At 39.6% G+C, this 14,681-nt stretch overlaps 1 protein-coding gene across 1 annotated transcript in view; it reads right to left on the bottom strand.

Annotated features, from left to right (window-relative positions):
• FAM120C (family with sequence similarity 120 member C) overlaps positions 1-14,681 on the bottom strand; it is a 128,099-nt gene that overhangs the window by 61,259 nt on the left and 52,159 nt on the right. Inside the window, exons 10-14 of the mRNA XM_070462802.1 lie at positions 7,255-7,372; positions 6,612-6,688; positions 5,884-6,164; positions 4,827-5,100; positions 3,786-3,957 (exon numbers count right to left, since the gene is read on the bottom strand). Of these exons, the coding sequence (XP_070318903.1) occupies positions 3,786-3,957; positions 4,827-5,100; positions 5,884-6,164; positions 6,612-6,688; positions 7,255-7,372 (922 nt within the window). The remainder of the gene's footprint in view (positions 1-3,785; positions 3,958-4,826; positions 5,101-5,883; positions 6,165-6,611; positions 6,689-7,254; positions 7,373-14,681) is intronic.

A 14,681-nucleotide genomic window follows, 5' to 3' on the forward strand; every position in this document is an offset into this window, starting at 1 on the left:
TTTTGAACTGTGGTGCTGGAGAAGACTCTTGAGAGTCCCTTGGAAAGCAAGGAGATCAAACCAGTCAATCTTAAAGGAAATCAACCCTGAATACTCTTTGGAAGGACTGATGTTGAAGCTGAAGTTCCAATACTTTGGCCACCTGACACGAACAGCCAACTCACTGGAAAAGACCCTGATGTTGGGAAAGATTGAAGACAGAAGAGGGTGACAGAGGATGAGATGGTTAGATGGCATCACTGATTCAATCAACATTAACTTGGCTCAACTATGGAAGATGGTGAGGGACAGGGAATCTGGGCGTGCTGCACGAAGAGTCATACACGACTTGGCGACTAAACAACAACACCACCACCACCACACATAGTTATACTTCTCAGCCATAAAAAAGAATGAAATTCTGCCATTTGCAGCAACATGGATGGACCTAGAGAATATTATGCTCAGTGAAATAAGTCAGACAGAGAAAGACAAATATCATATAATATCACTTATATGTGGAATATATAAAAAATGATATAAAGGAACTTATTTACAAAACAGAAACATACACACAGGCTTTGAAAACAAACTTACAGTTATCAAAGGGGGAAGGGGGAGATAAATTAGGAGTTTGGGATCAACAGATGAAAGGTTGTTGCTGAGCCATGAAAGACACTGGGATTCTTGGCCTCCAGAGGAGAGGAATTCAATCCAGGGCCAGTGACAAGGCTTGATCGCTCAGAGCTTTTGTGTAAAGTTTTATTAAAGTATAAAAGAGATAGAGAAAGCTTCTGACATAGACATCAGAAGGGGGCAGAAAGAGTGCCCCCTGCTAGCCTTTAGCAGTATGTTATATACCTATCAGCAAGCTGTTAATTAGAGAAAGGAAATGTCTCAAAACTCAGAGTGGCACCAGGCCCCTCACCCACAACATGCATTTTGAGATAACATTGGCACAAGGTGAGTCATCCTGGGCCATAAAATGATTGACATGAATCTTGAAGAAAGGCAGGTTTCCAAGTAAATATATAGTTTCATTAACATAGATTAGGAGAACAATGTATGAGTAAAACATACTGGTTTGTTGAGCCCTTATCAGTTCTGAGGTACTGAGTCTTAAGAAAGACAGAGTCTAGAGTAAATACATAGATCAGTAACATACCTTAAGGAAACCATTTCCATAAGAAAAAAGCATTGGTTAGCTCAAGGTTGGAGAAAAGTTAAGATTAGGTGGAACCAGGTGCCATCATGGCAACACAAAATTTTAAGAGAACCCTCCTTTTAATTTTGTATAGAGAAGGGAAAATTTCCTTCTGCCACTTAAGAGAGAGAGAAAAAATATCTGACATTTGCAGCCTATTTCCTCCATTTGTAGACTCCTGGCCTTTCTGCCTGCTACCCTCTCATAGATACACACTACTATATATAAAGTAGATAACCAACAAGGACCTATAGCACAGGGAACTATGTTGAAATATGTTCAATATCTATAACGGAACCAATTTCGCTGTACACCTAAAACCTACACACATAATAATTCAAGTATACATCAATAAAATGGTATTCTTCCTGTCTTTAGATTTGAAAGGGGTTGACTGTAATCTATCTCGGCATGATTTCTTTAGGTTTATACTATTTATAACTCACTCAGCTTCCCTGGTGGCTCAGCTGGTAAAGAATCCACCTGCAATGTGGGAGACCTGGGTTCGATCCCTGGGTTGGGAAGATCCCCTGGAGAAAGGAAAGGCTACCCACTCCAGTACTCTGGCCTGGAGAATTCCATGGACTGTATAGTCCATGGGTTGCAAAGAGTCAGACATGACTGAGCAACTTTCACTTTCACTTTGGGGCTTCCCTGATAGCTCAGTTGGTAAAGAATCCACTTGCAATGTAGGAGACCCCAGTTCGATTCCTGGGTCAGGAAGATCCACTGGAGAAGGGATAGGTTACCTACTCCAGTATTCTTGGGCTTCCCTGGTAGCTCAGCAGGTAAAGAATCTGCCTGCAATGCAGGAGACCTGGGTTTGATCCGTGGGTTGGGAAGATCCCCTGGAGAGGGAAAGGCTACCCACTCTAGTATTCTGGCCTAGAGAATTTCACAGACTGTATAGTCCATGCAGTTGCAAAGAGTCGGACACGACTGAGCAACTTTCACTTTCAGCTTCTTGACCCTGTGAGCTTGTTTTTGCCAAATTTGAGAATATTTAAACAATTATTTCTTTAAGTAATTCTCTTCTTCTGAGACTGATTTACACAAATATTAGATCTTTTACTATAATTCCACTGATCACTGTTCATTTTTCAGTATTTTCTGTTACTGAGACTAGATAATTTCTGTTTCTCTTTCTCTAGGTTCAAAATTATTTTCTCTGCTGTCTCCAATCTGCAGTTTAACCCATCCTTTGTGTATTTTATTTCAGTTATTGTATCTCTTAATTCTTAATTTCTATTTATTCTTCTTTGTATATTAGATCTCTTTGCTAAGACTTTCTGTTTTTAATTTGCATTAAGAATGTTCAGGGAATTCCCTAGCAGTCCAGTGGTTAGTACTTGATGCTTTCACTGCCAAGGGCCTGGATTCAGTCCCTGGTTGGGGAAATAAGATCCCACAAGCCAAGCAGCATGGCCAAAAATTAAAAAAAATAGAAAGAAGAAAAACAATGTTCAAAATTGTTTGTTAAAGCATTTCTCTCTCATGGCTGCTCTAAAATCCTTAGCAGGTAATTTAATCAGTTGTGTTACAATGATTTCATTTTCTATTGATAACACAAATCTATTGATTTTCTTTACTGAGTTTGAAATCCTTCTGGTTCTCGGTATAATGAGGGATTTTCAATTCAAAACTTGATATTTTGGGTATCATTTTAAGAGACTCTGGATCTTATTTAAATTTTGTGTTTCAGCAGGTCTTTTCTGTTGACACTCTGGTGGGTGAAGGAGGATGCTGTCTCTTTACTGCCAAGTGGGAGTAGAAGTCCTAGCTTCCCACCTGGCTATGTCTGTCACCTCCACAGCAGGTGTAGGTGGCATACCTTCTTGTAGTATGGCAAAGGTAGAATTCCAGGTTCTTCATTTGGCCTTTGTTGGTTGGGGCAAGAGTAGGTTATAGTTTTTCTATAGTGTCTGGCTGGAGTAGAATGGTTATATCTAAACACCTTCTGTATTGCTAGGTTGTTCCTTTGGGTACTTTGGCTAGAAAAAACCAAAATACTTGGTTTTCTTGGTCTGTAGCTGTTGGAATTTCTGGGCTGTGAGCTTGTCCTGTACCCAGCAAGGGATATGTAAAACACAGGGAAAACCCAGAGAACTCACTACTGCTTCACTCCTTGGAGCCCAAGGCTCTTAGCCAATCTGTCACCTCTTCACCTTCTAGAGCATCTTGTGCTTTTTAATATAGCAGGAGGAATAGGTAAAAATACATCTACTCCATCTTCCCATAAGCAAAAATCTAGTTGGCTCTTTTGAATGTACTAATTTGACCATATTACTCTGGAGCTTAACACACCTCAATGGCTCTAATTACCTACAAGATCAAATCTCAAAACAAAAACCACACTGAGGAGGAGAGACCATATCAGATACATCTCCACATTCCCGAAGTTCAGCATGGATAAGTAAAAGAATGCTTAACGATTAAAGAATTTGGGCTTAAGTTAATGTATTTCCCATATCACTATGTATTCTGGTGAATTATGCACTTTATCAAAGACTGTTCCACAGCCAGAAGTATGACGTGCTTGCATAGACATTTTTGTTCTGAGTCAAAGCTTTCAGAGAACTGTCAAAGCTAGAACCACATTTACCTTCTACAGGTAGCCGCCGCCGTATGGCCAGGCGTTCCATTTTTCGCTGTGTCTCTGCCAGACTGAAAAGAACCCCGTATACATATTGACGAGCTGACCGGAACAGGATGGCAGCTGGAGGAAGCTCCATGTTACACTCATCTTCAATACATACAGGAATCTTAATCTCACCCTAAAAAGGAAATGGTTCAGGACAAAGGAGAAAATGAGTTACCTCAAGGTTTGGAATTGAGCTGAGAAGAACAAGTAATGAACTGTAGCCTAGCTATTAAATTTTCTACTTTTATTTAGAAAAGATTTCAGACTAAAAAGAAGTTGTAAAAGCCCAGCTGAGTATTAGACAGCCTAGATGCCCATCAGCAGACGAATGGATAAGGAAGCTATGGTACATATACACAATGGAATATTACTCAGCCATTAAAAAGAATTCATTTGAATCAGTTCTAATGAGATGGATGAAACTGGAGCCCATTATACAGAGTGAAGTAAGCCAGAAAGATAAAGACCAATACAGTATACTAATGCATATATATGGAATTTAAAAAGATGGTAACAATAACCCAATATGCAAAACAGAAAAAGCTATTCCATTTTTAAAGTTTCTGCTATGATTAACTACAGCTGACTAAATGGGGAAAATTCATCTTAGACATCCTGCTGGGAAATGGATTTGTACGGTAAGGCTAGAGGAGGGGAATAGCTCAGTAGAAGGACAGGGAGAGGTAATGACCAAGGCTATAATGCCTCTTCTTAAGAGTGTGTTCATCCATAGACCAGAGTTTACACATGTGGTTCACTGTCTTCTCCAAAACCTCACAATTACCCTTCTCCTCTAGGTCTCATTTCCTGCACAGTCCCATCTTTTGCTGGTCTCACCTCACTAGAGACCCTTGACACATGAAGGGCCCTAGCACACTTGGTCTCCTTTGATCTCCTTTCAGATACAAAGATCAGACTTTTCTCTGGTAACCTACAGTCCTAGGAAGTTGAAATACAGTGTTGAGAGCAGGGAGGTAGGTAAGTGTCGATGTGTTCTCTTACCTTAGTGAGGACATGGTAGATATATGGATACATAAGACCCCTTCGATGTCTGTGTTCAGCAACCCTCAAGACTTCTGGAGCTACTGGAGGTAAGGGTGGAATGGTGATGTCCATGTGGTTCCTTGTAGACATAGATAGCAGAGATGGGATGTGGGGCTCACCATCACCCAGGCTGGCATTTGAAACTCCAGCATTAATGGGCTCTACCCAAGACCCTCTGTCACCATTTGGATCCTCCCAACCAGGCTGCTGCTGAAGTGTTTCTGTGATGCGACTAAAAGGTTTAAAAAGATAAGTGTGGAAGACAGAAAGGAGGTTAGTAAAGATATTTCAACTCAAGATGTCTATTCTGATTACAAGGAATCTTACAAACCCTCTAGAAGCCAGGACACTGGGTTAGCACTGGATCTGATACCATTCCTCTCAGTGGCCATCACTATCTTCCTAGCTTCTTTCTTCAGATATAAACCAAAGCAATCAAAAGTCATAGGCTCCATTCTGAGTCCTTTATACCTTATAAAAGTCATGTTTAAAGTCTGCTTATGTTCTAAGGAAATAACTACAATTAAAACCTCAAAGTAGCTCTGTCTTCCAGGAATAATCTGCTTGGAGGAATAATCTAAGAAAAATGAGATTATACAAAATCCCACTGTTTTGATCCTCAGAACCCTTTTTTAGTTATCAAGCTGCATATTCAACTGTTCTAGTATTTCAGCTCTATAAAACCTTTCATTTTTTTTTATGTTCAATGTACTCCTCTTCACAAACTGAGAGATGACAGACATGATACATAGCACACCCCTACCAGGGCTTCCCTAGCCAGCTGCTATGCTGTCTTCTACCTCACTGGCCTGGGTATCTGAAAATTACTACCTGTACAGGGTCCAAGTGATCATGAAGTGACAAAACATAGAGTTTTGCTACTTCACTTAAGTGCAAAGAGTCACAGAAAAAAGCCAGGAACATACAGTTTCCCATATTCTCTACCTAGGTTAACAGAAAAAGAATACAGATACTTCAGAAATCTATTCCTTAGGGTGCCTGTATAGCTACTTACTCAGAGCTGGCTCTTTCTGGCTCATCACCATCAGAGGAAGAGGAGTGGGAAGAGTCTGGTCCCAAAGGAGTTGAGGCTTTAGAAGTAAGGTAATTGGGAAACTGGGATGCAGAGGAATCATAAGAGATAGCCCAATTGGCAAAGGGGCTGTCCTGCAGCATGGAATCCTCAGAAAAACCATGGGATTCCCCCAAAGCATGGGGGGAGAAGAGAAGAGAGGAGTTGGGTCCCACTGGGAATGGTGGTGGATATTTCATTCTCTGGGGCACGTGGTGAGAAAACTAAAGGACGAAACAGACACAAAAGCTATTTATTTAACATTTTACCAGGCTCCAAGATGGTTCCCCCAAAGGTTGTGGCACAGTGGATGAGGCCAGTAGCTAGAATTGTTGGGATACAAAGAACATACTGAGAATCACAAGAAATAATTTTAACAGTGATGTATGGACAGAATCCCTTAAAGGCAGGACAATGGACCAATATATGTCTCCTAGAGTCATTCTTTCAATATTAGCTAATCTACATTCACGATGACCTAGTGGTTGCTGATTTGAATGTTTTCTTTAGAGTCTGCCAGCCTCAAGTTGAGAATATGACATAGGTATATATAACCTTGACATTCTGATAATACTGAATCACCTGAACTCCTTAACTCAGATTATAAAAATTGGGAAACAATCCTAGTCTAATGCTATCAAATGGTCTCAAGCTTCTTAAAAGATACTTACCATAGGCTTCCCAGCAGAGATAGTGCCCATTTGATTTCGTGGAATGGGAGGATTTCCAAGGCGATTATTTTGAAAACCTGAAGCAAAAAGAAAGGGATATCTCCTTTAGTCAATCCTAATAATTCTACCCTGCTACATTCTGGTAACCTCATATCACCTGAGAAATTATTATGAATATATGAGTTACAATTTATTGAACAGCTACTATGAGCTACACTAAGAACCTTACATAAATTATTTCCTCTGATAACAACTCTATTAAGGAAGTATCATGAGCTACATTTCATGTAAATGTGACTTGAAAAGATCACATAGTGAGTACATAACAGAGGTAGAACTCAAATTCAGGCCTGACCCCACAGATGGGACAATTTTACATATACCAGACCACAACAGAGATTAGCACCAGAAGAAGCCCAAGCTAAGGAAATGGCACTGGACCCCATCTAAAATTCAAGAAATGAAGGCCCTGTTTGATGTCATCTCTCTTATTACATGGAAATCAAAAGGCAAATGTCTATCAAATAGGAATAACTTCTAGGAGGGTGCAATACAAATAAGTGATTTCACTCTGTCCCAGGAGTTCTGAGAGACTCAGTTTCTTCTACATAAAGAGCAGCCTGGGGTCAGATAGAAGCCTTACCTAGAAAGGAGGAGGGCCCCACTGGCAGCGAAGAGAGTTTGGTTGTGACTGAATAGTACTCAACTGCTTTCTTGAATCGTTCTATTTTATCTTCTGTCCTGGACTGGATATAGGAATATCAGATGTTCAGAAGGAGAAATAACATGAGTGTGCCTTTTTCACGCAATTTTATAATTTCAGATTCAAAACAGTGGCAGAAATCAAATGTTTAAAAAACCCAAGAGAGCAATTTTTTATGCTGCAGAAAAGATTAGGTAGGGAAAGAGTATTAAAGAACATAAAAGCTCAAATACTTAAAGAAATTATTTAAAAACTCTACTCACATTTTGTGCTATTCTAAAATGCTCACATGATCATTAGAAAAAATAAATAAAGATAGGAGAAAAAAACTACACGGTATCATCACCCAAAGATATTTTGATGTGTTTCCTCCCACTGATTTTTTTTTTCCTCCCAATGATTTTTAAAATTCATTTTCTGGGGGTTGAAGTACAGTTAGTCTAAATTCGAACAAATTTTTGGCCAACCCAATATTTATTTTTTTCTATAATTGATACCATACTCTATGTACAATTTCAAGTCTTGCTTTGATTATACTACAAGATAATTTTGAATGGCTGAATATTTTATCATTGTAAGTGTATCATAAATTACTTAACTACTTCTCTAATACCCAACATCTCAGTTATTTCTCACATTTGGCTATTATAAATTACACAACAAAGAACATATATGTACATATAAGTTTTTCTGAATTTCAAATTATGTCCTTAGGAAAATGTCCCCAAAGTGGAATTACTGGTTCAAAAGGTATGAACATTACAACCAAAACCACTTAAACATACAGAAAATCCATAATGTGAAATCACTATTTATCCTCCAGAATGGTTAAAATTTAAGATTATAAATATCTAGCCCTGGCAAGGATATGAAGTGATTGGAAGTCCAATACACTGCTTGTAGGAATATATATTGGTAGAACTGAAAAACAGTTTGGGAGTTTCTTATTATGCTAAACATATATTTGCCATATGGCACAGCAATCCTACTCTTAAGTATTTATCCAGGAAAAATAAGTACATATGTCCACCAAAAATATAAACAAGAATACTAACAACAGCTTTATTTAAGAGCACCAAACTATAAATAATTCTATCAACAGAAGAATAAATTATGATATATATATATGATAAAAAAACTGTACAGTAATAAAGAACAAAGGACTGATACATGCAACAATATGGACTAATATCAGACATAATAATGACTGAAAGAAGAAACAGACAAAAGAGTACATACGCACAATTGCACTCATCTCACACGCTAGTAAAGTAATGCTCAAAATTCTCCAAGCCAGGCTTCAACAGTACATGAACCATGAACTTCCAGATGTTCAAGCTGGATTTAGAAAAGGCAGAGGAACCAGAGATCAAATTGCCAACATCTGCTGGATCATCAAAAAAGCAAAAGAGTTCCAGAAAAATATCTACTTCTGCTTTATTGACTATGCCAAAGCCTTTGACTGTGTGGACCACAACAAACTCTGGAAAATTCTTAAAGAGATGGGAATACCAGACCACCTGACCTGCCTCTTGAGAAATCTGTATGCAGGTCAGGAAGCAACAGTTAGAACTGGACATGGAACAACAGACTGGTTCCAAATAGGAAAAGGAGTATGTCAAGGCTGTATATTGTCACCCTGCTTATTTAACTTAAATGCAGAGTACATCATGAGAAACGCTGGGCTGGAGGAAGCACAAGCTGGAATCAAGATTGCTGGGAGAAATATCAATAACCTCCAGATATGCAGATGACACCATCCTTATGGCAGAAAGCGAGAAGAACTAAAGAGCTTCTTGATGAAAGTGAAAAAGGAGAGTGAAAAAGTTAGCTTAAAACTCAACATTCAGAAAACTAAGATCATGGCATCTGGTCCCATCACTTCATGGCAAATAGATGGGGAAACAATGGAAACAGTGACAGACTTTATTTTCTTGGGCTCCAAAATCACTGCAGATGGTGACTATAGCCATGAAATTAAAAGATGCGTGCTCCTTGGAAGAAAAGTTATGACCAACCTAGACAGCATATTAAAAAGCAGAGACATTACTTTGCCAACAAAGGTCCATCTAGTCAAAGCTAAGGTTTTTCCAGTAGTCATGTATGGATGTGAGAGTTGGACTATAAAGAAAGCTGAGCACCAAAGAATTGATGCTTTTGAACTGTGGTGTTGGAGAAGACTCTTGAGAGTCCCTTGGACTACAAGGAGATCCAACCAGTCCATCCTAAAGGAGATCTAAGTCCTGAGTGTTCATTGGAAGGACTGATGCTGAAACTGAAACTCCAATACTTTGGCCACCTAATGTGAAGAGCTGACTCATTTGAAAAGACCCTGATGCTGGGAAAGATTGAAGGCAGGAGGAGAAGGGGACAACAGAGGATGAGATGTTGGATGGCATCACTGACTCAATGGACATGAGTTTGAGTAAACTCCGGGAGTTGGCAATGGACAGGGAGGCCTGGCGTGCTGTAGTCCATGGGGTTGCAAAGAGTTGGAAATGACTGAGTGACTGAATTGACTGAACTGAAAGTCCAAGAAGTGAAACTTGGGCTTCCCAGGTGGCACTAGTGGTAAAGAACCTGCCTGCCAATGCAGGAGACACAAGAGACATGGGTTCGATCCCTGGGTTGGGAAGATCTCCTGGAGGAGGGCATGGCAACCCACTCCAGTATTCTTGCCTGGAGAATCCCATGGACAGAGGAGCCTGGCAGGCTACAGTCCATAGGGTCACAAAGAGTCAGACACTACTGAAGTGACTTAGCAAACATGCACAGAAGTGAAACTGACTTATGGCAACAGAAAATACCATTTATCTCTGTGGGCTTGGGGATGATTGGGAAGGAGGTTTTCCAATGTAAGTTTTAAATCCTCTAGAATATAATTTATGACCTTTATAAATTTCATCAAATAGAATGTAAGATATGAAAGTCATTTCTAATTAGAAATAATGTTCTAATAAGTATATTTTTACATGTTTCTTGGGTTATTTCATAGGAGACATTTTTAGAAGTGCAATTACTAGGTCAAAGGATATGGTCATTTTCATAGACTCTTGACACATGATACAAACCTCTTTCAGAAGCAGATGTCTCAAGTTATACTCTCATCATCAATGCATGTGTGCTAAGTAACTTCAGCTATGTCTGACTCTTTGGGACCCCATGGACTGTAGCCCACCAGGCTCCTCTGTCCATGAGATTCTCCAGCAAGAATACTGGAATGGGTTTCCCTCCTCTCATCAATGCATAAGAGTATGCAATTTACCATATAGCTCCAGTGTTGAATATTTTCAACAAAAAATATCTCCTAACTGTAACACTTTATTTTCTGTAGGAAAAATAAAAGATATAATAAAAAAGGGAAAAAATCAAGCAGTTATAATCTTATCTCTCAGAGCTTGTAACTGTTAATACTCTAGGATCTACCAAGCATTCCAGATCTCTTTCATTTGCATGCATGCTGGCACACAAATGGCCTTCCTTGGTGGTTCAATTGGTAAAGAATCTGCCTGCAATGCAGGAGACCAGGGTTTAATCCCTGGGTCGGGAAGATTCCCTGGAGAAGGAAATGGCAACCCACTCCAATATTCTTGCCTGGATGGACAGAGGAGCCTGACGGGGCTACAGTCCATGGGGTCGCAAAGAGTTGGACACGACTAAGTGACTAAACTACCAGGCACACAAATAAAGATATTAAGATGTCCAGGTCATCTAGCTTCACTTTAGATACACAAGCCATACACAGAACCTTCCTTAATATCTCTACCTCTGTACCCTCATCCCTTCCCCAAAGTGACCAATGTAACCAGTTCGGTATGAGTCCTGTCATAACTTTCACTGTTTATACACACACACATATATATGTACATAAATACAGTTTTGTTGTTTTTTTCACATAAGTGGAATTGTATATTGTTTTTCAAATTGCCTTTTGCATTTAACAGTATGTCTTATAAACTATTATGCGTCAGTGAGTATACATCTGTGACCCAATACCCTGAAATACTGAATTACATGTATTTCCCTCAGTGTCCCACTCTTCTCTGTGCCCCAAAAGCTAAACATTTACTTTTCCTTCAAGGGGCACCAATTCTATGAAATCTTTCATTCTATGAAATCTTTCATTCTATGAAAACTTTATTGTTTTTTCCTTTGTTGTACTTTTTTATTTGCTTCAACCTTCCCTATTAACCTCAAGTTCTGTGAGGACAAAGAATGGTTTATTCATACTTATATTCTGTTAACATGGGACTTATCTATAGAAGTTAGTATTTTACATATGATCATTTTAATTAAGCCTTAGTCTTTTTGTTTTACATATTTATTTTTTAATTAATTAATTTTTGTGGCTGCACTGGTCTTCATTGCTGCACAGACATTCTCTAGTTGTGGAGCACAAGTTTCTTGATGCAGAGCACAGGCTCTAGGGTGCAGGGGCTTCAGTAGTTGTGGCACATGGGCTTAGTTGCCCTGTGGCATGTGGAATCTTCCTGGACCAGGGATTGAACCCATGTCCCCTGCATTGGCAGGTGGATTCTTAATCACTGGACCACCAGGGAAGCCCCTAACCTTTTCGTTAATAGATCCCCAGAGGCCACAAGTAGCAGAGTAGAAATTCATAATTTGATGCTGTTACCTAGCAGATTTTGTATGTTTGTTTAAAAGAGTTCTGATAACTCTATAACTGTTCAAAATATTTGTGAAAATTATATAGCAACAATGAAGAATGGTTTAAGACATAATGTTAAGTGGAAAAAGCAAGTTAAAGATGACTACACTGAGATGACTAGCACATAAAACATATAAAGAGGACTAGGAAATACTGTAAAGCATTTAGGATAGAATTAGAAGCAAAGTCACTATTAAACAATTTTGTTTTGTTTAGTCAAAGGGGGATTCTTGTAATTAAGCTACAAAGGCAAGCAAAAGCTATAACATTAAAAATATTCAACACTCAACTGAGCATGTACAAAATTTTTCCTCCATCTACAAACAATGGAGTATTGTTGTTGTTGTTAAGTCTCTAAGTTATGCACCCATGGACTGTAGCGTGCCAGATTCCTCTGTCATCTACGAATCTCCTGGAGTTTGCTCAAATTCATGTCCATTGAGTTGGTGATGCTATCTAACCATCTCATCCTCTGCCACCCTTCTCCTTTTGTCTTCAATCTTTCCCAGCATCAAGGTCTTTTCCAATGAGTCATCTCTTTGCATCAGGTTTCAGCAACAGTCCTTCCAATGAATATTCAGGGTTGATTTCCTTTAGGATTGACAGGTTTGATCTCCTTGCAGTCCAAGGGACTCTCAAGAGTCTTCTCCAGCACCACAATTCAAAAGCATCAATTCTTTGGTACTCAGCTTTCTTTGTGGTCCAACTCTCATATCCATATATGACTGTTGGAAACATAGCTTTGACTATACAGACCTTTGTCTACAAAGTGATGCCTCTCCTTTTTAATTTGCTATCTAGGTTTGTCATAGCTTTCCTTCCAAGGAGCAAGCATCTTTTAATTTCATGGCTGCAGTCACTGTCCACAGTGATTTTGGAGCCCAAGAAAATAAAATCTGTCACTGCTTCCACTTTTCCCCCTTCTATTTGCCATGAAGTGATGGGACCAGATGCCATGATCTTAGTTTTTTAATGTTGAGTTTCAAGCCAGCTTTTTCATTCTCCTCTTTCACCCTCATCAAGAGGTTCTTTAGTTCCTCTTCACTTTTTGCCACTAGAGTGGTATCATCTGTGTATCTGAGGTTGATATTTCTCTCAGCAATCTTGGTTCCAGCTTGTGATTCAACCAGCCCACATTTTGCATGATGCACTCTGCATATAATTAAATAAGCAGAGTGACAATATATGGCCTTGTTTTACTCCTTTCCCAATTTTGAACAGGTCAGTTGTTCCATGTCTGTTTCTAACCATTGCTTATTGCTTTCTTAGTCACTCAGTCATGTCCAACTCTTTGCGACCCTTTGGACTGTAGCCTGCCAGGCTCCTCTGTCCATGAGATTTTTCAGGCAAGAATACTGGAGTGGGTTGCATTTCCCCCTCCAGGGGATCTTCCTAATCAGGGATCGAACCCACGTCTCTTGCACCTCCTGCATTGCAGGCGGATTCTTTACTGGCTGAGCCATTGAGGGAAGCCCCAAGTATACTGGAGATGGGTGCCGTTTCCTCCTCCAGGGGATCTTCCCTACCCAGAGATAGAACCCGTGTCTCTTAACTGCATACAAATTTCTCAGGAGACAGGTAAGGTGGTCTGGTATTATCATCTTTTTAAGAATTTTCCAGTTTGTTGTGAGCTACATAGTCAAAGGCTTTAGCACAGTAAGTGAAGCAGAAGTAGACTTTTTTTCTAGAACTCCTTTGCTCTCTCCATGATCCAATGAATGTTGTCAATTTGATCTCTAGTTCTTCTCCCTCTTTGAAACCCAGCTTATACATGTGGAAGTTATTGGTTCCTGTACTGTTGAAGCCTAGCTTGAAGGATTTTGAATATTACCTTGCTAGCATGTGAAATGAGCACAACTGTACGGTAGTTTGAACACTCTTTGGCATTGCCTTTCTTTGGGATTGGAATGAAACTGACATTTCCAGTCCTATGGGCATAGCTGAGTTTTCCAAATTTGCTGGCACACTGAGTGAACACTTTTAACAGCATCATCTTTTAGGATTTTAAATAGCTCAGCTGGAATTTTGTCACCTCCACTAGCTTTGTTAACAAAAATGCTTCCTAAAGTCCACTGGTTCCAAATAGGAAAAGGAGTACATCAAGGCTGTATATTGTCACCCTGCTTATTTAACTTATATGCAGAGTACACCATGAGCAATGTTGGGCTGGAAGAAGCACAGGCTGGAATCAAGATTGCCGGGAGAAATATCAGTAACCTCAGATATGCAGATGACACTCCCCTTATGGCAGAAAGTGAACAGGAACTAAAAAGCCTTTTGATGAAAGTCAAAGAGGAGAGTGAAAAGTTGGCTTAAAGCTCAACATTCAGAAAACTAAGATCATGGCATCTGGTCCCATCACCTCATGGGAAATAGATGTGGAAACAGTGGAAACAGGGTCAGACTTTATTTTTCTGGGCTCCAGAATCACTGCAGATGGTGACTGCAGCCATGAAATTAAAAGACACTTACTCCTTGGAAGGAAAGTTATGACCAACCTAGACAGCATATTAAAAAGCAGAGACATGGGGAGGAGCCAAGATGGCGGAGGAATAAGACGGAGAGACCACTTTCTCTCCTACAAATTCTTCGAAAGAACATTTGAATGCTGAGCAAATTTCACAAAAGAACTTCTGATCGCTAGCAGAGGACATCAGGCGCCCAGAAAAGCAGCCCATTGCCTTCGAAGGGAGGTAGG

The sequence above is a fragment of the Odocoileus virginianus genome, unplaced genomic scaffold (assembly GCF_023699985.2).
Source record: "Odocoileus virginianus isolate 20LAN1187 ecotype Illinois unplaced genomic scaffold, Ovbor_1.2 Unplaced_Scaffold_14, whole genome shotgun sequence".
In the NCBI taxonomy this organism is placed as follows: domain Eukaryota; kingdom Metazoa; phylum Chordata; class Mammalia; order Artiodactyla; family Cervidae; genus Odocoileus; species Odocoileus virginianus.